The sequence below is a fragment of the Notolepis coatsorum genome (assembly GCF_963971535.1).
Source record: "Notolepis coatsorum genome assembly, chromosome: 10".
NCBI classification, from domain to species: Eukaryota; Metazoa; Chordata; class Actinopteri; order Aulopiformes; family Paralepididae; genus Notolepis; species Notolepis coatsorum.
Genome location: NC_140174.1, coordinates 55,395,192 through 55,421,502, shown reverse-complemented (window position 1 = coordinate 55,421,502; position 26,311 = coordinate 55,395,192). Strand labels below are relative to the sequence as shown.

Here is a 26,311-nt window from a genome sequence, read left to right as displayed (position 1 = left end):
GCAATGTCTACAGTGACGGCCCAGCATTCCTAAAGCTCCCGGAAGGAGAGTGGCCCACGCCTATCCCGAGGGAAGCCAGTCAGGAGGAGGCTGAGAATAAGAAGCCTGTGTTCTGTGGATTGAGCACTGTTATCTCCGCAGACCCCAACATAGATGATTGCACTACCATAGAGAGTGCACAACAAAGGACATTCCTACTGCACTACCTACCGTCTCTACAGACCCGCCAGAAGTGGGTAAAAGAGAGAGACAATTTGACAGAAGGAACGGTCGTCATGATTATTGATCAATCACTGCCCAGAGCTATGTGGCCGGCCGGCCGCGTAAGCAAGGTGATCACCGGTGCCGACGGCAAGGTCCGAGCAGCTGAAGTGCTTGTCCAGGGTCGCACTTACACCCGTCCCGTGGCGAGGCTCATAGAACTGCCCCGACTCCCAGACACAATCGATGATGACCATGACCCCATAACCCTATGACTTTGTGAAGTTGACTGACCCCTACAGCAAACCCTTATGTGTAAATAGACAACGCGATTAATCTGTCTCTGCTTAACTGATTAGGTCTGGGACCAATCAGGGGGTGGCTGTTGTGAAGGGCCAGATTAAACCGAATATATATATTTATTTATATATATATATTTAATTGTATTTGTATATTCTCTAATATTCCCTGATATCCCTTGTATATTCCTTGTACAATATGCATTGAATATCCATTCTAGCCTACTGAACATCCCATAATAGTCTCCATTCTACTATTGGTCGAGACCTTGGTGCCAGGCTGCCATACCCCCCAGACCCAGTTCAAACGTACCGCTCAACATGTACGAACAAGTCCTAGTTCCGCGTAGGAATCTGGCTACCGCACCACTAACGGTACTATTTGTTCATAGTGCGTATATATACTGCGCTACTAAAGTAGGACTTCCTTTTTAGTCCAGTTTCTTACCCTCCAATAGAGTGACAGACGTAAAGCCTCCCCGCGACGCCACGTGTGGGAGTAAGGCCAAGTTCGGCCTACCATCGGTATTGAGACATCGTGTATATTAATATTTGAAGTCATATTTGGCACTATATCGTCGAGTTGGACGTAGTCTATTAAGCTAATAATAGTCTATTCATATGTAGTGCTTCGTGCGGTGAGAATACTATCGTAGTCAGTACCCCATCGTTTCGGGCAGAGAACTGGCTGCTTATCCAGGGTGGCCGACCCCATGTGAGACTGCACCCGAGGAGCCCCAGAGCCGACGAGCGAGTGGACCTGCATACCGGATTATTCTACCGACGACAGCCCGCCTTCCCAGGCACGGATTATGCTTTGTATACAGTGATTATTCTATGGATAAAGACCAACACTGCCGTGTGTTGGAAACCCCCCCCCCGGAGAGGACGACAGGTGAGGAGACGCTCTACACGACGAGGTCGCTTCACGTCTTTCCATCGTGGACCGGAGGAAGCCGGCCCACAGAGAGTCCAACTGCTTTCATCTGTGGATCGAGGATCGCTGAGGCACCGAGCCGCACAACCGTGGGTTCTCCCAGGATACCCTCGGCCAGACGGATACAGCCAGACTCTACCCCCCCCCCCCCTTCTCCAGTTGTCTTACAAGCGACCGGAATTCCCCCCTAGTGTATCCAGTTCTATAATCATTAAAGTATCATTGCTATTATTCCTTAACTATTCCAGGTCGTATATGTACCACCTGCGCCTTCAGAGATTGGACATTCTCTATTGATATACCGACGAATACTCTTGCCATAAAAGTGCATACTAATTCCCATTCATAAATGTGATTGATTTGATTAAGTGCTTGCTCTACACACCATCGCTGTGTAGAAATAAAGACCTATTTCTAATTCGTACATTTGTGTTGGATCCGTTTCATCTACGTGACAGTGTTCATCATAATATATTTATGCCGAGTACTGGGTGGCCGAATATTAAGTACAAAGGTAGTGGTAGTAAGTATCATATCTAGTAATACAGTCAGGGAATTGTACCCCTCAGTTACAATAATAATAATAACAATAATAATAATAATAATAATAATAATAATAATAATAATAATAATAATAATAATAATAATAATAATAATAATAATAATAATAATAATAATAATAATAATAATAATAATAATAATAATAATAATAATAATAATAATAATAATAATACATCAGATTTATATAGCGCTTTTCCAAATGCTCAAAGACGCTTAAATATAATAATAATAATAATTTAGGACCTGCTCAGAGGTCATTAATCGGCATGCATGCGATTCGTCTCTGCGATTAACCCATCCCGTCGTCCTTCCCCCCCATGGGCAGCCGGGAGCAGACAGGCGCAACGTGAGCTGCGCCAGGGGACCAATCCAAGTGCTCTTGTCCGTCTTCGTCAAGGACGCCACAGCGTTAGCGATCTTGTTGTTGTGCATGTTTTTCCATTGGGTTTATCTTATCGGGGGGGGGGGGCACGGGGAGAACATGCAAACTCCACACAGAAAGGCCTGGGAGATACCCCACCTGGGTACCTGGCATCATGGAAACCTGGTCCCCAAGCAGGAATCGAACCCTGGACCTTCTTGCTGTGAGGCGACAGTGTTTAACCACTACACCACCGTGCTGCGATAAATCCAGTGACAGCATGGATTGTGCTGAGAAAGGACGCTACTGATCAACAACATCGTTGGTAAGTAGGAAATATTTAACATTTAACATGTGTTGCAGGAACCCCTGGTCTCGTCTGTCCTCCAGACCAGGAAGAAGAGGAGAAGAAGGAGTGGTTTTATGGTGGAATATGGTCAATAGTCCAATTAAATTAAAATTAAATGAGATCTACTATTCTGATCACTTCCACTGTTATCTCACCTACAGAATTATGGACTTAAGTACTGTATATACAAGAAAAAAATCTTCTCAGATGGGGACCCTGAGACTTCTTCTTCTTTTTCTTTCGGCTTTTCCCGTCAGGGGTCGCCACAGCGGATCATCCATCTTCATCTGTTCCTGTCCTCTGCGTCGTCCTCCATCACGCCCGCTGCCAGCATGTCCTCCTTCACTGTGTCCATAAACCTCCTCTTGGGCCTTTCCCTCCTCTTTCCTGGCAGCTCCATCTCCAGCATCCTCCTCCCGATGTACCCCACTTCCCTCCTCCTCACATGTCCAAACCATCTCAGTCTTGCCTCTCTCACTTTCTGTCCGAACTGCTCAACATGGGCCGTTCCTCTGATGTAGTCATTTTTTATTTTGTCCAACCTTGTTACTCCCAGAGAGAACCATAGCATCTTCATCTCTGCCACCTCCAGCTCCGCCACCTGCTTATTGGTCAGTGCCACTGTTTCTAATCCATACAGCAAAGCTGGTCTCACTGCCCTGCTGTATACCTTTCCTTTTACTCTCGCTGGTACCCTTCTATCGCAGATCACCCCTGACATCCTGAGACAAGAGAGCCTGCGCTCTCTTCTTCACCTCCCTACCACAGTCCCCATTACTTTGGACAGTTGACCCCAAGTATTTGAACTTGTCCACTTTTGGTACCTCTACTCCTTGCATGTTCACCACCCCTCTGTCTTCCTTCCCATTCATACACATGTACTTGTTCTTACTTCTGCTCACTTTCACCCTGAGACTAAATCTTTCTAAATGGGGTCTGAAGCTTAATTGATATCAATGTGATGGTCCTTGAGATTAAAAAGGTTGAGAACCATTGGACCAGAACACAGTAATGAAGCATTTACCTCTGTCTACCACAAGGTGGCAACCTAAGCTCTGTGCAATCATGGTGAGTAATGAAGTGGCTGGTGTCATTAGTTTGGGGATTTGCTATGAACTCTTCAAAGCACAGTAGGTTACTCAGCTGGGCTTGTACAGTGATGCTCAACCTGGGGTCAAGGCCCAGGGATCCTTGAGGGGGGGGGGGGTCAATGGGGTCCCTAGAAAAATGGAGTGTGAATATTAAAAGGTTACATTTCACAATTAGAAGGTTAGCCCAATTAAATAACAGCCAAGAGTGGCCATTCAGATCATAGGTTTTATTTGCTCCTCAACTACAGTACAGACAGGAATTCTGGAATCATATCTATCAGAAGTCTTCTCAGATGAGGGTCCCTGAGACATAATCTAATTAATTGGGGGTCCACGGACTAATGCGTATATTTGGGGGTCCTTGACATGAAAAAGGTTTCAACCACTGGCCTAGTGCACTGGTTCGCAAAGTGGAGTCCGTCCGGGGCCATCTATCTATCTACGCCATAGCCACAAGTGATCTTGTGTAAAACTTGTATTGTTTTTATTCTAAGAAAATCGCCTTGTGGCTATTGCATATCCAAAAGGTATGCAGTAGGCCAGGCCGAAACAATACTAGTATGCATCTCCTCTTGGAGTGAATCACTGACTGAGGAAATTCCTCTTGTGTTGTCTTTCTGTCAGACCGGTAATTCAGTGTGATCCATTCTGTGCTTGAATGAGGCTCCACCCAAGAAATCACAGTTCTCCAAAAGAAATTTCAGCATCATTCAGAATGCTGCACAGACTAGTCTGCATCAGTTGTGGTCATACCGGGTTGATACACTTCCTACAGCACTTCCCTATGCAGTGGTTCCCAAAATCGGGGTCGCGACCCAAAGGTGGGCCGCGAGCAGCCACGGGTGGGCCGCGAGATGATTAAAAAAAAAAAAAAAAAAAAAATTGTATTTTTTTTTTTTCAGGCCACTGAACTTAGAAGCAGGCCAGGACAGTGTTTCTAGTTGTATTCTAAAATTCTATTCTATTGTATTCTAAAATGTGACTATATGGTTTTATATTAACTTAATAAATAAACAAAAACGAAAAATCTACTTATTTCAACGAACATTTCAAACTAAATAACAGATTATGCACATAAAACGCTGAAAACAACCGAAGCAACAATAGTATTTTAATGAGGCTATTATTATTATCATTATTATTTTGCAACAAGTTAGCCCTCTCATAAATAGCACATATTAAATGAATAACTAACTTGAACTAACTTAATAGGATTGAAGTGATATTTGGCATAAAAAATCGGTTGCCTGGCAAAAAAAAAAAAAAAAAAAGCCAGACGATGTGCATTGGGCCGCGGCTCTCTGACGCCTTATTTTCTGGGCCCTGGCCTGAAAAGTTTGGGAACCTATAGTACTAGGACACACAGCACTTTACATTGGAATGACTGCATACATTTTTCAGTATGGGTGTGTTCTGTGCCCCCCTGGCAGTGTTTGTGTCAGAACCTACTCTTCGAGCTACACAGTACCACACCCATGGCATGCTTGTGAATGAAGGTGGCTGCAGGGGGGCTAGGCTTCTTTAGTGAGCTCTGACCAGAAACCAGCGTCCCCACCTCCTTTCCTAACTATAACCACCAGTGGGTGAAATTGAAAAACTGACCCCGGAGCAGCATGAATGTGGGAGAACTCTAGTCTTCTGCAGCTGTGCCTATAATGTGTGATCCTGTTCCAGCACTTTTGGCAGAGCATGGCATCAACACTGCCAGGGTTAGGGGTTCAATATCCGTAATAAAAGGTCCATGGGGTCCCTAGAAAAATGGAGTGTATAGGCCTAAATATTAAAAGGTTACATTTCACAATTAGAAAGTTAGCCCAATTAAATAATAGCCAAGAGTGGCCATTCTGATCATAGGTTTTATTTTCTCCTCAACTACAGTACAGACAGGAATTATTTAATCATATCTAAAAGTCTTCTCAGATGGGGGGCCCTGAGACATAGTCTAATTAATTGGGGGTCCACGGACTAATGCGTATCAATTTGGGGGTCCTTGACATGAAAAAGTTTTCAACCACTGGCCTAGTGCACTGGTTCTCAAAGTGGAGTCCGTCCGGGGACCCTCTATGGCAGGCATACACATAGAGGCCAAGGGGTGCTTGAGCACCTGCCTTTTTGAGCCTCATCAAAAAAGTGCCCTTTTTGAAAAAAAAAGAAAATAAAATAAAAAAAGATTTTATTTTTATAATTTTTTTTTTACCGTTATGCATATAGACTGCCCTTCCAACTGAAAAAATGTCAGGATAGAATCAAAATATTAGGTAAAGAGAGAGAGATGCCCCATATTCCATTGCAGTTTGCACGGCTTCCTCACCGTGCCTCTCCGCGGACCTATATATTTTATGCATAGCGTGGGTGGTGATGATGATGATAGAAACCGCTGTGGCGCATACAGTTGAATGCTGGTATTACACTCATTGAGGGATTTGATTTGATTTTTATTTAGTACATACAATTTATACAATAGTATAAAAACAAGGGGTACAAGGATAACATGTGAAAGTCTTTCGACTTGTTTCCAACATGGTCCCAAGAAGAATACAATAAATCACAAAGAAAGAGTTAAGAAGATAAGATAGATACAACAAGTAGATAAAATAGACAACACAATTTTCTGAAAGAGCCTCATTACAGCATGTCATGTTCCTGTTCTTCAAGAGTGGTGGCCAAGCACCCTCTGCAACCTATTGTTGCAGATGTCGCTTCACACCCCTCTTGAAGACAGCAATAGTGGGGGAGTTTTGGATGGCCCTGGGCAGAGTGTTCAACGAAGAAGTAAAGTCCGATGGGATTTGGGAATCTCAAATACAAATCGGGATTGGAATAAAAAATGCATTTATATTAAACAATACAGAATATACAGCACTTCTTGGGGTCTGTAGGGTAAGCACTTATTCCCTCCCCCCTGAACATTTATGGAGATGTGTGGGCCTTTTAAGTCAGTGATAAAAGTGTCTTTCAAGGATAAGTGAGCTCCTGCACTGATTATTATAGTTCAATATTCAATATTTGATCACCAAAACCCCCCAAAAAGCATAAAAAGGGGGCCCACCGCCCGAAAGGGGCCCTTAAAAATCGTGCTCGCGCGCTGCGCGCTCTGTTAATATATACACACAAGTATAGTGCCCTTTTCAGCCTCTGAGCACCTGCCCCTCTAAAGTCCTGTGCACGTCCCTGCTCTATGGTCATTGAGGGGGTCTCCATCAGCATCATCATCATCATTTCACAATAGGGACATCTCGACATGGCAAAATGTATCATGTCCATAATATTCTGTTGGCCAAGTAAAGCACTGACAGGTGTTGCAAATAGAGTGAATAACTGTCATTATGTTTAAAAAACAATTGGGTCATTTCAGAATCCGCTGCCCGGTGTTTCTCACCAGTGCATGTGTTACGCCGGTCTACCAGCTACCACAGTTGACACTTCAAATTAAAATCCCATTGCATTGGGAAAATGCTGCTCTTATTTGTCCTTAAATGGTCATAAAAAAACTCAAATGTGTAAAAGTAGCAGATGAATTGAGTAGTGGTCGCGAATAATTTTTTTAATCGTTTTAAAGTTATTAGTGTAAAAGTGACATGCGCGGTAAATGACCAACACCCCGACAGGGCAGGAGGGGCGGGGCCTGCAGGAGGCGGCTAGAATTCTATTGGTCGGTAGGCAGACGGGACGCGAGCAGAGAAATTCAAGGAAAGGAACGAAGGGAGCTATGGATGTGATCTTGTTGTAAGTAACTAACGGGACAAGGATACATTTCGGTGGAAAGCAACACGTTTGTATGGATATCATACGAACATATTTTTGTCAAGTTTACTTTTTCCACCAGAAACCCTTGGAATTTGAGGAGTTGCTATTATCTGACAACATTGGGACAAAAGTAGTTTTTGCCTCTTTTTTTATGTTGCGAGCTAGTAGTATATGTAAATGAGTGAACATAACATTTGATTTTAGGTGTATCTACATGAATACAAACAATGCGAATGGACTATATATCAGCTCACATTTGAAAAGGTGCTCTTGTGCAGCTCGCCGTTGTTTACCTTTGATGTCGTGGAGCACTTCAAAGCAATAAGAAGTTGTCAACGAAAACATTCCCCCCGAACCCGAACAAGAAGAGGATACAGTATGGCAGAACACGAGAGCCTGGAGTTCGGAAAGGCTGACTTTGTCCTTTTGGACAACGTTTCTTTGGAAGACTTCATGGCGAACCTGAAGCTCAGGTAAGCGCGGTCGTTCACCTCGGCGGGTCATCGGGATGACATCAGCTCCTACACACACCACGCTAATGATGAGGTCTGGGAGACAGCACGTCTCAGGGCTCTGTTATGCTCTACTTTACTGACCCCTTCTAACATATGAATCAGAAATGGATTATAGGCTAATGTTCTTCTGATAGTCTGAAGTGTCTTTCTAATGAGGTTATAATTTATATACCACAACAGGTGCTAACTCACTCTGACAGATTGACAGGCTGGAATATTGTTACATTGTATACCGTTTAGACAGCCTACATGCGTTTCCAAGGAGCAGTTGTCATAGTTTTATTTACCCAACCTGGTTTACAAAGGCAAAGCTGATATATAAAAAAAACAATCTTGTTGTGTATATTGAAATTATGTTACATGGATAGATGGAGCATGTCTTATTACACTCAACTCAACACTAGACATTTAAACATTCTAAATTGATGCATGCATTGCTTACTTCCTGTTGGCAGTGTTAGCTAATATCAATAACTGACAGTGACAGGAAATAAACATGGGTCCAAGCTGTTCCCTAGCAACACAATTCCAGCGACGCCATCTATAGCCACAAGTGATCTTGTGTAAAACTTGTATTGTTTTGATTTCTAAGAATATCACCTTGTGGCTATTGCATATCCAAAAGGTATGCAGTAGGCCAGGCCGAAACAATACTAGTATGCATCTCCTCTTGGAGTGAATCACTGACTGAGGAAACTCCTCTTGTCTTGTCTTTCTGTCAGACCGGTAATTCGGTGTGATCCATTCTGTGCTTGAAATCACAGTTCTCCAAAAAAATTCAGCATCATTCAGAATGCTGCACAGACTAGTCTGCATCAGTTGTGGTCATACCGGGTTGATACAATTCCTACAGCACTTCCCTATAGTACTAGGACACCCAGCACTTTACATTGGAATGACTGCATACATTTTTCAGTATGGGTGTGTTCTGTGCCCCCCTGGCAGTGTTTGCGTCAGAACCTACTCCTCGAGCTACACAGTACCACACCCATGGCATGCTTGTGAATGAAGGTGGCTGCAGGGGGGCTAGGCTTCTTTAGTGAGCTCTGACCAGAAACCAGCTTCCCCACCTCCTTTCCTAACTATAACCACCAGTGGGTGAAATTGAAAAACTGACCCCGGAGCAGCATGAATGTGGGAGAACTCTATAGTCTTCTGCAGCTGTGCCTATAATGTGTGATCCTGTTCCAGCACTTTTGGCAGAGCATGGCATCAACACTGCCAGGGTTAGGGGTTCAATATCCGTAATAAAAATGTATGCACAGTCTTATTGTACAGCCACCATATGGCCTATGCTACTTTAGCATGTGGCTGTGAACAGTCATACCTGATGTCAGAGGCAGAGCAGATGTGCCTTCCTCTTGAGAAGCAAATTAGAAACCCTGCAGCAAAATGTGGTATTTTCCGTGTCTGTCTGAATCCCTTCAAGAAGTTACTGAACCTGATATGAACTTTGTATGAAAAGTAGTGGTCGACCGATATATCAGGATAATTATTGGCCCTTAAAAAAATAAAAAATACATATATATATCTGTAACGGCCAATATCAAATTCCCAACACCTTCTTTCGTGGCTCCAGTGGGCTGATTTGAATGCTAAAGCGGAAATGACAAGGAATCTGAATTTAAGATAACTCATGTTTATTAGCCAAGCAGAAAGACTCGCACAAAATACAAGTTTTGCAAGATTAACAAGAGTTTCGCAACCCTAAGTGGTTATACTGTAGCATTGAGAGAGTCACTGAATATGGGATCATCTTGGTGTGTGGCTCGATAAGAAATTTACTATAGAGCTGCCGCGGTATTGATGTTTTCCTTACCGCACAAATTTGCAAAACATTTCAACAAAAAAAAAAAAAAAAAAGTTTGAATGCATTTTCTTTTTTTTTAGTAGTAGTGTTGTGAAGGGCCAGATTAAACCGAATATATATATTTATTTATATATATATATTTAATTGTATTTGTATATTCTCTAATATTCCCTGATATCCCTTGTATATTCCTTGTACAATATGCATTGAATATCCATTCTAGCCTACTGAACATCCCATAATAGTCTCCATTCTACTATTGGTCGAGACCTTGGTGCCAGGCTGCCATACCCCTCAGACCCAGTTCAAACGTACCGCTCGACATGTACGAACAAGTCCTAGTTCCGCGTAGGAATTTGGCTACCGCACCACTAATGGGACTATTTGTTCATAGTGCGTATATATACTGCGCTACTAAAGTAGGACTTTCTTTTCAGTCCAGTTTCTTACCCTCCAATAGAGTCACAGACGTAAAGCCTCCCCGCGATGCCACGTGTGGGAGTAAGGCCAAGTTCGGCCTACCATCGGTATTGAGACATCGTGTATATTAATATTTGAATAGTCATATTTGGCACTATATCGTCGAGTTGGACGTAGTCTATTAAGCTAATAATAGTCTGTTAATATATAGTGCTTCGTGCGGTGAGAATACTACCGTAGTCAGTACCCCATCGTTTCGGGCAGAGAACTGGCTGCTTACCCAGGGTGGTTGACCCTATGTGAAGCTGCACCCGAGGAGCCCCAGAGCCGACGAGCGAGTGGACCTGTATACCGGATTATTCTACCGACGACAGCCCGCCTTCCCAGGCACGGATTATGCTTTGGATACTTTGATTATTCTATGGATAAAGACCCCCGACACTACCGTGTGTTGGAACCCCCCCCTGGAGAGGACGCAAGGTGAGGAGACGCTCTGCAAGACGAGGTCTCTCCACATCTCTCCCCCTCCCCCGTGGACCGGAGAGAGCCGGCCCACAAAGAGTCCACCTGCTTTCATCTGTGGTCCAAGGATCCAGGATCGCATTGAACGGCACTACAGTGGGTTCACCTGGGATACCCTTGGCCGGACGAGGCAGCTGGATTCTACACCCCCCCCCCCCTCCTACTCCTGTCGGCTTACAAGCGACCGGATTAACCCCCTCTAGTGTATCCAGCCTATAATCATTAAAGTATCATTGCTGTTATTCCTTAACTATTCCAGGTCGTATATTTACCACCTGCGCCTTCAGAGATTGGACATTATCTATTGATATACCGACGAATACTCCTTGCCATAAAAGTGCATACTATTTCAATTCATAAATGTAATTAAGTGATTAAGTGTTTATTCTACACACCATCGCTGTGTAGGAAATAAAGACCTGTTTCTAATTCGTACATTTGTGTTGGATCCGTTTCATCTACGTGAGAGTGTTCATGATAATATATTTATGCCGTGTACTGGGTGGCCGAATATTAAGTACAAAGGTAGTGGTAGTAAGTATCATATCTAGTAATACAGTCAGGGAATTGTACCCCTCAGTTACAAGTAGTCTACTCTTTATAGCATATAGCCTGCCTCTAGTCTAAATGTCTATCTTTAGAGGATGACTTTGCAGCATGAATAATATTGTTTGGGATTCGGCAAGCACGCATTAGTTATTGAAAGTGAAACACGGATTCGAAGTTTCCCCTATGGTCGTGCGCCGTTCACTCGGTGTCGCGGGCAGGGGTGGTTACCCCCCCGACCCTTTCTTATTATTATTACTATAAAGTTACTACTTTATAATAAAGGCATTTGTTTTATGGCATTAACATTATATAGTTATACGTTCAATAACATCAGCGTATTTACCGGACCATCTCAGTTCCTTTCTTTGCTCAGAGCGTGCTGAGTTGTCCCATTCTGCGGTCTGTTAATAAAGTTTTCAATCAGACAAGTGTATAGAACGAAGGGCTTTTATTATAACATTCGTTACAGACAGTAAAATCATTATGTCTCGTTTAGTACTCCTGAGGAGCGATGGTAGTCCACTCCGGCGGGGAGCTAAAGCTAACGTTATTAGCCGTATTGTGATGAGCTCTGATCAATGGCTGACATTCAGGACGTAAAAAACTGCAGGACGCTCCCAACGTGTGACGCATCTCTCTTCTGACCAATCAGTGGTCTGCAATGTTTCACGTGACTTTTCTGGTACCCAATAGGGTCGCTTGGAACCTCGATAGAGGAGTAGGGTATATCTGCAGAGCCGCAAGCCCAACGAGAGGAGGGTACTTTATTATTATTATTATCCAGCGGTGATGTGGTATTCAGCCTACTCTGCGGTGGCCGTGATGTAACAGCGATACCGCGGTAATCGCGGCAGCTCTAAGGCTACATTTAAATTCCATGTGGACAACCTTGCTTCCAAGTTGCGACAAGAAATTGGTTTATTTTCTTTTTCTTTTCATAGTCTTATGGGCAATTCCAGCGTTATGGATGTTACATTCAGAGAGAAAATTGGAAACGTAACTTAACATTGACAAGGCATCGATTTGAATTGGAAGTATAATTTACACATTTTAGTTACACTTATTGAGATAAAGATGAGCCTGCAGTAAAAAATAATTGTACCTTTTGGATTTTGAGATGGGTGACAAAATACACAGCGTTATGGATGTTACGGAAATGGACAAGCTTTTCGGACTCACTGAACACATGATGAAAACTCTGTGAATATCTTTTTCAAAGAATAACATGTTTACTATCACTTTGTAGGGAAGGGTTTGAGGAACCCAAAAAGCACATTAAGGAAAACCTGGCATCAACAAAAAAGTGCCGTTATGGATGTTACATTTTTGCGTTATGGATGTTACATGTCTGAAATAGACAAAAAACACTATAAAAAATAGGGCTTTACCCACATGTTTGACTTCGGTGGCCCATTTTGAGGGTCAAACCAGTCTGGATTCATGTTGTAGTCTGAAAAAATGTTAGGAAATGCTTCTTCTTCTTCTTCTTTTGAATTTCCGGCAGAGTAGACGCATCGTGGCGTATTACTGCCCTCCGCACTTCTTTTGATGATCTCTTCTTCTTCTTCTTCTTCTTCTTCTTCTTCTTCTTCTTCTTCTTCTTCTTCTTCTTCTTCTTCTTCTTCTTCTTCTTCTTCTTCTTCTTCTTCTTCTTCTTCTTCTTCTTCTTCTTCTTCTTCTTCTTCTTCTTCTTCTTCTTCTTCTTCTTCTTCTTCTTCTTCTTCTTCTTCTTCTTCTTCTTCTTCTTCTTCTTCTTCTTCTTCTTCTTCTTCTTTCTTGGCGTATTTCTTCCCTCCTCAGTTCTTATACTACACTAGTGGTGTGCCATCTTTAGGCCTCTTCAACTCACACTTTCTCCTTCTTCTCTGCTCCTCTTGCCTGTCCAATACTAATACATACACTAACGCTATATCCTCTGGTACAACTCTGAAGCATGCAGAAATGTCAGCACTGCCTCTGTGATCAGCTGGTTGTTCTCATTATCCATGCCAAAGAATGATTTAAGAGAGAAGGAAGAGACTCCCAGCTCTACCAGACTTTTATAAAAGATTTCCCTCTCTTTCCTATACCTTTCACATTTTAGGAAGACATGCCCGACAGTTTCAGTCTCTCCACATTCACACACCCCATCTGGATGTTTGCCCACAATGCACAAGCTACTGTTCAACCCACAGTGTCCCAGCCTCAGTCTACACATCTTCACCCTATCACTCCTTGACCCATATCCCTCCACCTTGATCTTGACCCGAGGCTGCAGAGAGAAATAGTGCCTTCCCTTGGTCCCCCTTTCCCACTCATCCTGCCACTCAGCCTCAACTCCTTTCTTTATCTTATCTCTGAGTTCTACTCTTCCCATTGAAATGCCTATCTCTTCCTCCCTTCCCAGGCTCTGTTTGGCAAGGGAGTCAGCCATCTCATTCCCCGCAATCCCAGCGTGCCCCGGGACCCAACAAAACTCCACTGACCAGCCTGCCTTCGCAATCCTATATAAAACCAACATTATTTCCTGAATGAGATCAGGACGAGCTTTAGACCCACCTGCACTCAGAGCCATCAGTGCAGCAGCCGAGTCAGAGCATATAATCACCTGGCTTGGTCCCACTTCCTCCACCCACCACAATGCCCAGAGGATGGCAAGCAACTCTGTCACAAATACTGAGCTGCCATCGGATATTCTTTGTCCCTTACCGATGATGTTCGATTATGACATCATACTGTGACATCACAAATGTTCTAGAATGTTCTATTATGACATCATACTGTGACATCACAAATGTTCTAGAATGTTCTATTATGACATCATACTGTGACATCACAAAAAAAAAAGTTTTTATTTTTTTTGGTCTTAAATTGTTTAAAAATATCAGTCATTTATGAAAATAAATTACAAAAAGTTTTTGGAAAATAGCTCTTTATTTGATTAACATAAAAAAGTGTTTTCTATACAGAGATATCGACATCGGTAAATATCGGTATTGGCCAGAACAGCAATATTAATATCGGTTAAATCAGAAAATTTGTTTTGGAGCAATTCCATGAAAATGTCAACCTCACCATGAAAAAGAAAGTTATAAAAAATCATGTCCAATTCACTCTGCCTGGACTGGTTCAGAGAAATGGTATCTCCCTCTGTTATCCATGTGATGATTGAGGTGTTCACGAATCTGATCAAAACTGACCCAGGACTTGTCCTCTTTGGTTGGAAGTGCAAAGACCAGGCCCGATTTGTCATTTTTTCGGAGAAATTTAATTTCAGCCCCTGTGTTGTCTTGCTGCCTGGGTGACCAATCCTACAAATCGCCTGTTCGTTTTGTTTGTTGTCTCAAACTCAACGAGGAGACAATCCCCTGTCTTGATTGTAGGTGGGTGACAGTCGACCTTGTCAGAGGATACAGGTGGTGGACGTCTGGCCTCTTCAATGTGACTACTGGCTTGTGTGCACGAGACAGCTGTTGACAAGAGAAAGGTGGTCTTGTCAGAGGAGACAGGTGGTCTGGCCAATTCAGAGGAGGAGAGAAAAGTGTGATGGTATGATCAGGATGTATCAGCGGTGGAGTACATCTTGTTTGATCTTCCCCCATGATACAACCTTGATGTGATGCACTCCCTGGCCTGTGTGCCATGAAGGGGGGGATCATCTGCCCACTTGGCCTCCAGCTCCTGTTTCTCACTGAAGCTCTTGATCTCCTCAGGTGTCACCTCGTCAACAGATATGTTTGGGCACCTCTGCCCAGCGACTCTGGCGAAGTCAGCAGCAGTGTCGACAACTCCCGCCTGTCGGCTGACCACGGCTGTGCTGACTGCTCGCTTGACCGTGCCTTCTACTCCGTCGACGGCTCCCTTGCCATGGCTGGTGGCAAAAAAGTGCCACTCAACGTGGAGGTTGGGGAACATTTCCCGGAAACTTGATGATAAAAAGACCCACACAAATTTGTTCTTGAACTGGGAGGCAGCTCCATCACTGAATATGTGCAGCTGTGTCATGTGGGGATGTTTCCTCCTGATGTTTTCAACAATCTTTCCCATGAAGGTTGCCACAGCCTTCTTGTCGTGGTCCAGGCTGTCACTCACCACCACATAGGACAAGGGGTCGGCGTCAGACCAGGCAACGGAGGTGAAGATGGAGATTTGCTTCTGATTCCAGTGGGCAGACTGGATCTCATCCTGGTACGCCGCCGTGTAGTTCTCGGCGAAGTCCACTTGCAGAACCATGGAATCTCCATCTGCTTGGGCGGTCGCCTTCTTCTCCTCAAACGCAGCACTTTGTTTCCTTTTTATGAAGCAGTGCTTCAGAAATTGTGGTGCACTGCTCGTCTGCTCGTGAGAAGACGAAGTACATCTCCTAGTACCCCAGTCTTCTGGACCTTCATCTGCACTCCACAGACCGTCTCCCAGGCATACCAGGTGGTCTTCAGTTTTTTTTCCTCATCTGGTATGTGGTCCACAATACTGTTCCGGAACAGTTTTGCATCTCTGCACTCCTCGCAAGTGTTCTTTCAGCATACATTGTGGCTCATCAGCGCTGCAAAACACGGAACTGACTAATTCTGTCGAAGGAACATGGCGCCGCACACATTCCAGGAGAAGGGTAGTGTTTTCATGGTACCTACACAGACACATGTTCCTTGGAGTTTCTGAACAGAGTCAGACATGAGGTGGTCGGAGTTCAGCAAACTTGGATTTGCCAATTACAATGTCGGGATTGTCCTCCTTAAAACAGCGGTAAGCCTCCATAAGGGACATGGACATGTGGCGTTTCTGAACCCTCTGCTTGACTCCTTCTCTTATGGTCACTGCATCCTTCATTCCTGGGGCCTGTCTTGAAATGTCGTCCCTGGAATAATACTCATTTACTTTCTGTTTGGTTTCATTTGGGGTTTCTGTGTTTTTTGGGGTGGGTTTCTTGTCAGGATACTCGGCAAAACAATAACAAATACACATGTAGGCTGAGCAGATGCGAGGGGGAGCTGGCCGACAGCAGCCAATTAGCAGTAGGCTAACGTGGACACTGCTCTGCCTAGACCAACAATGTGTGAAAAAGTTGTGTCTGGAAATATGTTGGATTTTAATCAAACAAGGAGTCATAAAATACTTCTGATTTAAATCAAACAAAGGGGTCATAATCGGACATAACGACACACATTCGCAATGTAACATCCGTCACTCGCAATGTAACATCCGTCACGGTAACATCCATAACACTTGTAAAGAATACAAAAAATAAGACCAGAATGACTAATTGTTGCTAATATGTCATCTTTATAAAAGTTAGCTTAGCTTAGGAAGTTTGGTTGACATTGCATTCCAGATGCATGTTTTATGACAACTTTTCCTGGAAAACGTTATGGATGTTACATTCGCTGTCCCATAAAGGGGCATTATAACAGCATGCTTCACCTGCCAATGGAAAGACACAAAGTACATAATTGATTCACATATTGATACAACAGCCCTTCATGACCAAAGGTGAGGTTAGAAAAATATCAGTTGATTTTTTTATTTTGCCATTCTGGCCATTCAGAAAGTCATACAATTAGGTTAATCGAAAAGATTTTCCTCCTGTAATGTGAAAAAACATGCATTCTCATAAATATTATGATCAAATCTATTTTGTACTTCAAGATATAGACCTTGATGATACATTTGAAATTGGTTTGGTTATGATCATGTTATTAAACATTTTTCATGGTGAGGTTGACATTTGCATGGAATTTAAATCAGTCTTGGACTATGATGATGTAATTTATAGGCATGTTGCGGCCTCAACCCTTAAATCCAAGAACTGTCTCACTCTGCCCTCAGATTCATCACTAATGATATATATACGACACTAATCAATTAAAACTGTGTCCTTTATGAGAAGGTTGTGTCACTGTGTCCTTTATGAGAAGGTTGGCTGACCCTCTCTGACAGAGAAGTGCAACAAACACTGGTATTTGTTAATTTAATGCAAGACCCTTATTGGTATTGTAAGCTATACCTCCTTATACTACATCATTATTGGAATGGAATTTTGCAACCTATGGAACCCGTTCTAGTGACTGGCTGGTCCTTAAGGTCCCCCGAGTTTGCTTGGAAGTTCGGAACTGCGTAAATCTGCATTTTGTTGGAATGAACTCCAAAAGTCCTTAAAGCTTGAGATTCTCCCCTCTGTTGCAAAGTTTAAAACCTCGATCTCCAACCTTTGTCAATCAAGTTGGTACGTGTTTTAATTGATTTGTTATCCTTGCTCTTTGCCTCGTCTTTTTCTTTTGTCTTATTGTTAGGATTTTATATGCTGTGTGATGTTATATGCTCTTTTTGCTTATTTCTGAATACACTCGACATGACTGTCTGTAAATGAGGGAAACCTCAGTTGCCTTTCGAGTTTAAATAAAGGTTTGAAATAAAATGAAGAAAGATGGTTAATAGCAAACTAGAATAGAATGTGTCTGATTGCCTAGATAATTGCGATGAATCAAGAATTGATTTAAAATCAAATCATGACTCCAAGCTTTGAAATCTCTTCATGAGATTCTTACCCTAAAGGCCTTCCCCTTTTTATGAAATATTCTGTTATGGGCCCTTTCTGTTTAACCTGAAACTACTGAAGAAGTTTCCCTTCAAGATTATCCGTTGCAGGGCGGCTAAGTGGCGCAGTGGGCAAGGCGCTCGCCACTAATGCGGGAGATGCTGGGTTCGAGCCCAGCTCTCGGCATTGCTACCAGCTTGGCTGGTTGTTCATACTAACACAATTGGCAGTGTTAGGGGTGGGACGCTGGTGGGTGGGGATCGGACATTGTGGACAGTGATAGGGATGGGTACCGAATTCGGTACTTTTGAGGCACCGAACCGAAACACGTCGGTACTACCGAGTATCGAATCAAGTGAGAAACAATTTTTTTTTTTTTTTTTTTTTTTTTTAACTTTTTTTTTTTCATGTCAACGTTCACACGCACAATATATGCTTACCTAGGATTTGACTTGATTCAACAACAAAGCAGTCGGAGCAATGACAAGCCGAAAACTGTCGAAATTGTAGTTATTTGAAGTTTGGATTTTTTTTTTACGACTGAGGTAGGTAAATTAAATTTCTTGAGACTAAAGTACCGAAAAAAGGTACCGTTGGGTACCGGTATCGATTCACAGGTACCGGTACCGGTATCGGTTCAAATGTGAAAGGTACCCATCCCTAGACAGCGACTCCTACAGGTCGGTTGGTGTGCCTGCGCAGCAGAATCAGGAAGCAACAGGGGCGGCGTGTCCCTCCCACGCAGACCCTGAGAGATCGTGCTGTGCAGGTGAAAAGATGCGACGGCTGCCTCCTTGTGTACCGGAGGGGACACGTGATGCAAGGCTTCGTCCACATTGCAGCCGGCCAGTGTGAGGCATGGGCATGGCCTAACAGCGTTCGAGACAGGGGAGGGTAGAATTGGACCATACGAAATTGGGATGGGAGAAAAATAGAAAATGGGAGAAAAAGTAGATACAAAAAAAAATTATTATTCGTTGCAGCACAATGGCACTGTTGGTCCATTGTTGGGTCTATTGTTGGTCCATTAGCACCATGTCTTATTTCCTTATTGCTGCTGTAAACTGTTGCAGCTGTGACCTTGGTGGTTGAAGTATTTCCCAAGATGTACTGGCTGGTCCTTGTAATATAGGCTTTAGACGCCCCAGGTAACCAATATTTACTTTCACTGCAATGACCTGTAAATATTTGCATTATCTCAACGCTGCAGACTTGAGGGCCCCTGGTCTTCTAGATCAGTAAGCATGTTTGTTTCCACAACAGGGACAAACGAGGCTAACCAGGACTCATTTAGCGTATTTCTGACAACACAGATAATTGACCAGATACAGATAGGCTGATCAACAGTACTTTCAGTCCTATGTCATAAACATCTATAATTGGTCTCGGCATTGGCGAGACCCAGGGGCCTGAGTTTGCTAAAATTCCTTTTTCAGCATCTGTAAACTAAACATTCATATACATCATCTCAGCCCATAATCTGCCTCAGACAAATCTGTCAGATACTTGGTGGTGTATAGTCTGAACCATGTTTACAAACCTTTTAAATATGTTTTTTTTTATGTAAAACATGGGTCTGGCAGGCCCATAATGATTAATCACAAATAAGTACGACAATGTGGATAAAGGAAAAAGAATAATGGAAACTATACTGGCAAATCTACACTTCTGTCAACCAACCGTAGAAATATGAAAACATCATGTCAATTCAGCTGCTATCAAACACCCACCAGTGCTATTCCAAACAGTATTATTATTCTGTTATTCTGCAGTGTTCAACAAACCATGTAGCTAGATCAATGTGCTACACCTTGACCTTTCCCATAACAAAGCTGTCCCTAGTTTCGTTGTTTCGAGGCAGGGCAGCGCTGCTTCTGTTGTTTGCCTTTTGATAAGGTGTGTGATAGTGGTAGTTCAAGAAGGGGATATAGATGGTTGCAACTATTCTATGTCTACTGACTTCCTGTCAGTTGTTGATGTTGGCAAAACATTGACTGCAGTCCAAGCTGTTCCGTAGCAACTAGCTCTATTGACAAGCTTTGTACGCATTACATAATATATACAAAGCTCTATAACAAGGCGGCTGGGTGGCGTAGTGGACTAAGCGCTCGTCACCGACGCGAGAGACACTGGTATCGAATCCGTCTGTCAGCGTTGCCTCCGGCTTGGCCGGCCGTCATACTGGCTCAATTGGCAGAGTCAGCGGGAGGGAAGCCGGTGGGTGGTAATCTGGACGTTGTAAACAGCGACTCCTACAGGTCGGTCCGGGCGCCTGCACAGCGAGGAAGGGAGATGGTGAGCGGCCCGCCTGATCTCAAACCTACCGAAGTCTGCCCATGTCACCCCACTTCTTAGGGACCTGCACTGGCTCCCCATTGCTGCACGAATCCGCTTCAAGGCCCCTCGACCTGGCATACCGTGCGGCAAAGAGAACCGCTCCCGCCTACCTCCGGTCAATGGTCTCTAACTACACACCCTCAAGACCCCTACGCTCTGCATCTTCTGGCCGCCTCAGACCTACTCCTATCCAAGCTCTGGGAGGGTCATCAAAGAGAAGTCGCCTATTCTCAGTCCTTGCCCCACAATGGTGGAATGAACTACCCACCCCAGTTAGGACAGCCGAAACCCGTCCAATCTTTCGCCGTCGACTAAAGACGCACTTCTTCAACCATTATCTGAATAAAAAATAAAAAAAAAAGATCTAGCTGACTCCACATGTATCGGAGCCTCAGGGGACATGCGATAGTATCTATCAACCCTCCCTAGACCGACCAGTGGGGGGCACATGCGAGCAACGACCAGGAAGGGGAGGGGGAATTGGCAAGACTAAAATTGGGATGGGAGAAAACACAGAAAAACAGGAGGAGAAAAAGCGAAAAAAAAGAAGAGAATCGCAGTTTTTTTTCTTTCTTTTTTCTTTTCTATAACCAGGAAGTCCCATTGAGATACAAGATCTCCTTTGCAAGTTGTTGTTATTGTTGTAGGATCGGTTTGGGAGAGGGAGGTAAGGGGTTTTAGATTGTGTGTTGTGAAGTTTAGACTTCAGAGAGGGAGAGTAAAGTACAGAAAAAAAGGTACCGTTGGGTACCGGTGTCGATTCCCAGGTCAAAAGAAAAAAAATGCAGGCTCGGTGTCCCGAACAGACCCACCGTGTAGGCCAGATGCAAGCCGCATTTTACAATAAACCTCTGGGGGGCTGCTTAAAAAAAAATTATTATAATCGCAAATTTAATCGCAATCGCAATATCTGTCAGAAAAATTAGATTAGATTATTTCCCAAAATCGTGCAGCCCTACTCCATATACCTGTCTCAGGTGTGTACACTCCCTGTACCTGTCTCTCAGCTGAGTGTCCAGTAGCTCTGGCGGCAGGCAGGTTTCCCAGCTCTCCCCCTTCCTCCTCCTCCTCTTCTGTTTGTGTTCCCTCTAGCTGGACAGCTCAGGCCGGAGATGGTGTGTGCAGATTGTTATTTGCAGAGGGTGTGACTGAGCAGGAGCACTTCCTTCTCAACCCTTTCCCCCCTCCACATCTGTATGTATGTACAGTATGTGTGTGTGTGTACACATCTATAGAGCTGGAGTAGAACTTGAGGAATGGTCAGAAAGGACATCTACAGTCAGTAACTGCCTCCTTGAGTCCTGCAATAGTTATTCAGAGAAGGAGAAAGGGTAGTCCTGGAATACTTATTCAAAGAATAAATAGTAGTAGTACGGTAGTTGAAGTTCTTTGGAACTACACATCTCCCCATGGTTTATTTTACACTGTCGGTGGGAACTGAGCCTCAGGCTGGCCATGTTGAGTTGGCAATCAAGGTCAGTTTGCCCCCCGAGACTGTGCAAAGAAAGATTTGTAGACTGTTTCGCTTTTCTCTCAATTCGGTCAGACTTGCTTGTCCAGTTGACATTCACTTTGTTTGACTTGAGGTTGAGAAGTCTGGCCTCTTGGTGAGTGCTGCTCCAGTGAACCTCCCTAAATAGAACTCAAGCAGATGTCCAGTCTTTTTGTGGAGAGGTTCAGCAGCAAACCAGTTGCACTCGCGTGAGAGGCCTTGGGAATTCTGCTTGAATTGACCAGTCGGCAGTGGAAGATACTTTTTATTTAATCAAATCTGTATAGAGTCCATAGGGCTACCAACTCCCTTTCAGCTGTACAATCTCACATGTTCATAACTGAGCCTTCTGATTGATTGATTGATTGATTGAAAAGTTTATTAACAGATTGCAGAATGGGTACAGTACAGCTCAATACATACAATTGTTAAGGGGATGCAGACCAGAGAAAGACTTTCGTCTTGTTTACATCAGGGTCCCCCATTTTCAATTCATCATAACATATAAGACACACACGACATTCAGATAGACAGTACTGCTACATCTATACATTTATGACATACCAGATTTGCAAATACAGTACTGTTTGTGATACAAAAAGTGTCCAGAAAAGAGTGTACATTTGACGTAGAAACTGTACATTGGAGGAGGTGGGGTGGGGTTGGGTGGGTCATTCTAATGATGACGATGTCTACTGGCCATTGAAGACTATGGAGTTCTAGAATATCAATTTAGAATTTGAGAGAGAACTAAAAAGAAACATGCACCTGAAAGGGTTAAACCAAAATAGAGTATGAATCAAGGCACACAGGCCCCACTCACTATGCCACTCTGTGTGGATTCCTCTTTAGTCTGAAACAAAGAGAAATATTCACAAAGGAGAAGCTAAGTCTCCATGAAGCTTCAATGGGAAATGTAAGCCAGGAAGCTCCTCCAAGCTAACAATAGAGAGCAGGAAAGGTGTCTAGCTGACACTCCTATCTAGCTACCTTATGTATACATGTACAAATGTATATAACTTATTTTTGTCATACCCCTATACCCTGGCACAATGTTATCACTGCTGAGTGCTTGTCTTTATAAGGCAGTGTTGTTTTGTCTGCCCCTTGGAGTCCAGGAAACTTCTCTGGCCGACCAGTCCATGTTTCCAAAACAATTACAGAGGCATTTTATAAATTCTTCTTCCAAACAGGCGTCCCCGACGGGCCAGATTAAATAGCTGACAAGCAATTCGCCATGTAAGATGTCCGGCTTGTTCTCTGTGTTCTCTCACCATGATAATCCCAGGCTACATCTGTTTTTCTTTTACTTAGGACTTTTGTATACATTGCTGCAAAGACAAATGAAGGACATTAAAGGCTTGACAGGCTCTCAGCGTTCATCAGCTGGCAGGTTGGCGAGGGCCTGATTGTTCACAGAAGAAGTGAATTGATAGCGGTACAATTAGACATACCGGTATGCCAAAACCAACAATGTATTTCTTCAAAGTATGGTCCGTCCAGCCAACACCAGATTATAGCTCATATTCAGAAGTCAAGAACTCCATTGTTTTGTACTGTTTGTTTTGGTCAGTATAATTCATCACTGCAATGAACGTGTGAGCACCATAGTTTTTCCCAAGAATTTCGGTATGAAGTGATCGCCTCGATCTGCCTGAACTGGAAATACTTCCCAGGTGATCTCTGAACAGGGAACAAAATAACCACCCGCCAAGCGCCAATGGCCTGTAGATTTAAGGTTTGGCGAGTAAAAATGATAGGTCTGCCCGCCATCTGGCGTGTAGTTCATATCGATATTTTGAAAATCCTGTGAGGGTCTCATTTCCGCCCCAAGCGCAGCTCCAGTCATAATATCTGGGCTCTGGCAGCTAGCAACGTTCAGGTTCATATGATACTCTTATTTTGAAAAACACTGTAGCAACTCCGCGAGTCATAATATCCGCCCAGTCCGTGTTTCTGAAAGCAGAGCAGCGCTACACAGCAGTGCGCCTACACGATCCGAAATAAGTCCGTGGTGTTTTTTTCTTCTTCTCACAACTGGTCAAATGCATCTACATGCTTTGCACCGTCGCCATTCCTTTATGCCCACATCGCCCGAAATTAACTTTTATGTACCATTACAATCACTACAATGTTAGCGTAAGCTAGGGCTGGGCGATATGGCCTAAATATGATATCACGATATTTTCTGACCTTTCGGCGATACGCATCACGATGTTTTTCTTTTTTTCCCCAAACAATTCATTATGAGGCTTACCAAGACAGTATTTGAGTTTGCAAGCTAACATTAAAGACAAAATAAAATACCCATGCATTTAGCATTTTTATATTCTATATTAGATTTAGATTATTGGATTATTAGATTATATATTGCATATATTTAGCAATGAGATATTATATGATTTAGATATGAAATATGATGAATTGAAAATGGGGGACCCTGATGTAAACAAGACTAAAGTCTTTCTCTGGTCTGCATCCTCCAGTCCACTGTTGTTGTATTGAGCTGTACTGTATTGTACCCATGCTGCAATCTGTTAATAATAACGTTTTCATTCATTCAGACGGCAAACAGAATCATTTTGATTGACAGTCGAGTCTGACAATTACGTCACAGCGCTTGCACCCGCCCTGCTGTTCTTAGCACCAATCGGCAAGCGCGTATTAATTTTTTACTTCCGCCATTGGAGAGCTCAATCACTCAATGACAACAACAATGGTAGCGGTAGCTCCCCGCGGCCGACGTTTAGCTTTTAGCTCCGCAGGATGACTAAACGACTGAAGGCATAATGATTTTACTGCAACAGATGTTATAATAAAAGCCTTTCCATACATCTGTCTGATTGAAAACTTTATTAACAGACCGCAGAATGGGCACAACTGAGTCAGCACGGGCTGAGATATGAACGACTAATGCTTGCTATATCTAGGTCGACCTCGGACGTTGCTATGTAAATACGCTGATGTTATTGAACGTGTAACTATATAACGTTAATGCCACAAAACGAATGCCTTTGTTATCATCAGTCAGCAATCGTCAAATTTGCTGACGACACAGTGGTGGTGGGCCTGATCTCTGCCAACGACGAGAGGGCCTACCTGGAAGAGGTCAAGGTCCTGGCGGGATGGTGCCAGGAAAACAGCCTCTCCCTGAACGTCAGCAAAACAAAGGAGATGATTGTGGACTTCAGGAGGTCGGGGGTCAAGGACTACAGCCCCCTCAGCATCGACGGGGCACCGGTTGAGAGAGTCAACAGCTTCAAGTACCTCGGAGCCCACATATCCGAGGACTTGACATGGACCATACACATTAACAGTGTGGTGAAGAAGGCACGACAACGCCTCTACTTCCTCAGGCGCCTAAGGAAGTTCCAAGTAAGCCAGAAGATCCTTAAGAACTTCTACTCATGTACAATAGAGAGCATCTTGACCGGCAACATCACCTCCTGGTTTGGGAATAGCACTGCAAAAGACCAAAGCAGACTACAAAGAGTGACACGTTCAGCCGAACGCACAATTGGAGGGGGGCTCCCCACCCTCCAGAACATTTACTACAAGCGTTGCAAGGGGAAGGCTAAGAGAATTATTAAGGACTCGAGCCACCCGAACAACTGCCTCTTTGAACTGCTGCCGTCAGGCAAGCGATACAGGAGTCTCAAGGCGAGCACAGAAAGACTCAGAAGTAGCTTCTATCCCCAGGCCATCAGGCTGCTAAACGAACAATGAATGAACACTACACAACAACAACCACCAAACACACATAGCACACACATCCACACGCACACACTCACTTTAAACAAACACACTGTAGCACCCACTACACACACTTTATAGCACACACCCACTTTAAACAAACACACTGTAGCACCCACTCCCCACACTTTATATTTATGGATGAAGGATTGCACTACAACTCGTACACCTTACTGTAAATTGTACCTAAAATTGTACCTCATCCCATTTCTGCTTTGCACTAGATAGTACTGTACATTAGTACACTGCATAGTATTGTGTATTGTATATTATATGGTAACTCAGAACATTGTACATATGTCTATACCGAACAACTGTGACCTCATTTTCTTCTTCTAAATTCATGCTATATTATGTTATTATGTTATTTGATACTATCTTGTCTAGCACAGTCTCTGGAGCGTAACAGTAAGAAGCATTTTGTATGAAAGTATTCTGTACTTCTGTATGACAACTATTAAAGAACTTGAACTTGAACTTGAACTATCATAAGTAGTAACTTTGATGCACTAGTGTGTGTGGGGCGGCGCTGTTCAAAAGTTTCAACGTGTGGACCAGATTGACGCGACACAATCCTCTTGGGCAAAACATCACGATATCCACGATACGTTTAAAAAGTGTATCGTTAATGAACTGTACCCGATATTTATATAATATCGTCATATCACCCAGCCCTAGCGTAAGCTAATCCTGATCAGAGGCAGAGGCGCAGAGCCATAGAGAACAGCAGACACAGTGTGGACTGGGGAAAGGGAAATGGGGGGGCACTCTCCCCTTCCCTGTGTGTGTGCGTGCGTTTGGAAAGACGATGAAGTCACTAGTCAGGACTCAAGACAGGAGTATATTATAGTAAACT

At 43.5% G+C, this 26,311-nt stretch overlaps 1 protein-coding gene across 1 annotated transcript in view; it reads left to right on the top strand.

Moving 5' to 3' along the window:
- Positions 1-7,567: 7,567 nt before the first annotated feature.
- myo1d (myosin 1D) overlaps positions 7,568-26,311 on the top strand; it is a 259,403-nt gene continuing 240,659 nt past the window's right edge. The window contains exon 1 of the mRNA XM_084323512.1: positions 7,568-8,019. Within this exon, the coding sequence (XP_084179638.1) occupies positions 7,925-8,019 (95 nt within the window). The 5' untranslated portion in view covers positions 7,568-7,924. The remainder of the gene's footprint in view (positions 8,020-26,311) is intronic.